This window comes from Amphibalanus amphitrite, unplaced genomic scaffold (genome assembly GCF_019059575.1).
Source record: "Amphibalanus amphitrite isolate SeventyFive unplaced genomic scaffold, NRLGWU_Aamphi_draft 000682F_arrow, whole genome shotgun sequence".
Classification (NCBI taxonomy): domain Eukaryota; kingdom Metazoa; phylum Arthropoda; class Thecostraca; order Balanomorpha; family Balanidae; genus Amphibalanus; species Amphibalanus amphitrite.
In genome coordinates, this window is record NW_024882176.1 from 11,067 (window position 1) to 13,506 (window position 2,440).

General features: G+C 56.9%; 1 protein-coding gene across 2 annotated transcripts; it reads left to right on the forward strand.

The window, feature by feature from the left end:
• Positions 1-251: 251 nt before the first annotated feature.
• On the forward strand, positions 252-981 carry LOC122364551. Of its 2 annotated transcripts, none has more exons than XM_043335044.1 (2): positions 252-414; positions 622-981. In XM_043335044.1, exons 1-2 carry the CDS (start codon positions 312-314, stop codon positions 945-947), a joined length of 429 nt encoding a protein of 142 aa, XP_043190979.1. In that variant the 5' UTR covers positions 252-311; the 3' UTR covers positions 948-981. The 2 variants fall into 2 exon arrangements, with proteins under 2 accessions (XP_043190979.1, XP_043190980.1); XM_043335045.1 differs by having other exon boundaries at positions 643-981.
• The last annotated feature ends 1,459 nt before the right edge of the window (positions 982-2,440 follow it).

Genomic DNA, 2,440 nt, shown 5'->3' on the forward strand with positions numbered 1-2,440 from the left:
GCAAACGCACACCTGTCGGCAGCCAGCCAGCCCAAACAATAACAAAGACCGAGGATACCAATACGCAAATACATTTTGATTTAGTAGCCTTGCGATAATTCAGTTTGTATATGGCGCGCAACCACTGTCTCATAATTGTCCCTACCAGCCGCTAGACGCACTCGCACAATGATCATGTTTCCACCCATTTTTTTTTTTTGCCAATGCGTTATTTTACTTCTTAATCATTTGGCGTTCATTTCCAGGTGGAGCAACTCAGCGCGTGTTGCACCATGGCCTGATCGGACCTGGAGCGGAACGTCCGTTCTGTAATGCGCGGCACTGTGTCGGCCGATCTGTCCGAGCACCTTTCCCCGAAAGGGAAGAATGGGAAGAGGGCTATAGCGGAAACCGTCCTCTTCGACGTTATCTGCGGTGAGTGTCAGTGATGCTTGTGTGTGCGTGTATTTGCGTGCATGTTTGCTTTTGCTATCGATGTTTTGCTTTTCGTTTGCCATTCATCGGAGCGCTTTTTTCTTTTTTCACGTGTCTGTTAAATGCAGTATATTCTTTTCTGATGTATCGGTGTGCTTTGTACACCCTCCCATATCCCTCCCTTGTTCACACAAGATAATGACGCAGTTTGGGTGGCTTTTCTGGCAGAGACACTGAGACGCTGCGGTGGCGCCAACCGAGACGCCGTCGGGAGGTGCGTGGGCCTCTGGCTCTCCGGCAGCCGGGATCGGAACGGCAAGCGTCTCCGAAGGCTCTCAAAAACCAAGGAGGCAGCTGGCCCGTCAGTGGCAGGCCAGGCCCCGACCGACCGACCTCCACTGCAGCCGGTGGAGAACCTCGAGACGCTGGAGGTCCGGCAGCCTGACTTCGAAACCCGCCAGGCTGAAGCCGAAGAGGCTGAAGCCGAAGAGGCTGAAGCCGAAGAGGCTGAACTCCCCATGGAGCAATGGTAGCTGGAGGATACCAGCGCGGCGGTGTATAGGTATACGTATAGTCAAGTGTTGAGCAATACATTACAATGTCAGAACGAACTGTTTGAGCAAATGATTCGAGGCGCAAGCTCGCGGTCAAACGACCGCCACTGATCGGGGGTGGGGGGGGGGAGGTGGCTGGAACCGCCACTGCCAGGTTGGGCTTAGCGACGTGCAGCCCATATGGGGCCCGGTACGTTTAAGGGTGGGCTAGCCCACGTGGGCATGCCCGCATAGGGCCACAGTTGAGAGCCATTATGAATTCCTATAAGCAATAAGGGCAACATCCGGGCATGCCCGCACAAAAATGCGGGCTCGGCCACATTGGGCCCACAGTTATTCAATGCGGTACGAAGGTTGACGCTACTAGGGCTGAGCATGGGCAGCCCGCGTTACCCGGCTGCCGGTGCCCGCATGGGGCCACACCTGCGGTGGCTCAAAAGAGCAAGGTGCAGCGCGGGCATAACCCACCTTAGCCCGCACACGTCGGTGGATGGCGGGCGCAATGCGGGCAGCCCGCGCAATGGAAACGCGAGAGCCCGCGTGGGGCCACACTTGCGGTGGCTTGAAGTGGCATGGCGCAACGCGGGCATAGCCTACACAGTGCGTCAGAACGTGGGCTGAATGCGGGCATGCCAGCTAGGGCCCCGTGGTGGCTGAAGTACGTTTTTGGTTGGCGTTTTTGTGTCATACGCCGAGCAGAAACGTACTTAGAGGTTGGGCTAGCCCAAGGTGTTTCTGTGGGCTTGCCCGAGGTTTGCCAGCGTGGGCCCCGCATATTATTGTTGGCTGGGACGATCATAGACAGATCGGGCTGTGGTTGGGCAAGTCCGCACTGCCCGTTAGACCTGGCCCAATCGGGGCCCACGCAGGGCCCAAGCAGTCAAAACTGGGTGGGACCCGCTCGGGCCCTGCGCGGGCCCACACTATCCATGTCCAGCAGAGGTTGGGAAAGCCCATGCTGGCCGTTGAGCGGGGCCCGATTGGGGCCCATGCAGGGCCCAAGCAGACAAAACTGAGTGGGCCCCGCTCGGGCCCTGCGTGGGCCCCACCATTCACGCCCAGCAGTGGTCGGGCTTGCCCGCTCGGGGCCCGGCCGGTTTTTTGTTGGGCGTTGCTCGGCGGTCTGTACACCGACCAAAGCCCAAGAAAAAACTGAGCAGTGCCCAAGAAGTCAAAGTTGGGCCTGCCCAAGCAAAGACTGATTGGGGCCCGAGTGGGCATTGCTGACTGGGTTCCTATTTATTTTGCCGAATATTTGGCTGCGCTAACTGCGTTGTGTCGGCCAATGACAGGCTGGTTAACTGTTTGACATGTGATGTTGGCATGTGTATCAGCTCCAATAAAGATTCTCGGCTCCGCCGCCGCCTTGTCTAGAATAAGTCTTTTCTAACCAAAAACAAACAAACAAAAAACGCCGTGCTTGTCTGGAGCAGTTCTGGCAGGTGTGGAAGCGTATGTGCGTAACCTCTCTG

Bases quoted from the DNA above. Each gene is read 5' to 3' on its own strand.
- LOC122364551 (XM_043335044.1), top strand. From the start codon at position 312: ATGCGCGGCACTGTGTCGGCCGATCTGTCCGAGCACCTTTCCCCGAAA. The intron at 415-621 runs GTGAGTGTCAGT...ATAATGACGCAG, and splicing joins CCTCTTCGACGTTATCTGCG to TTTGGGTGGCTTTTCTGGCA.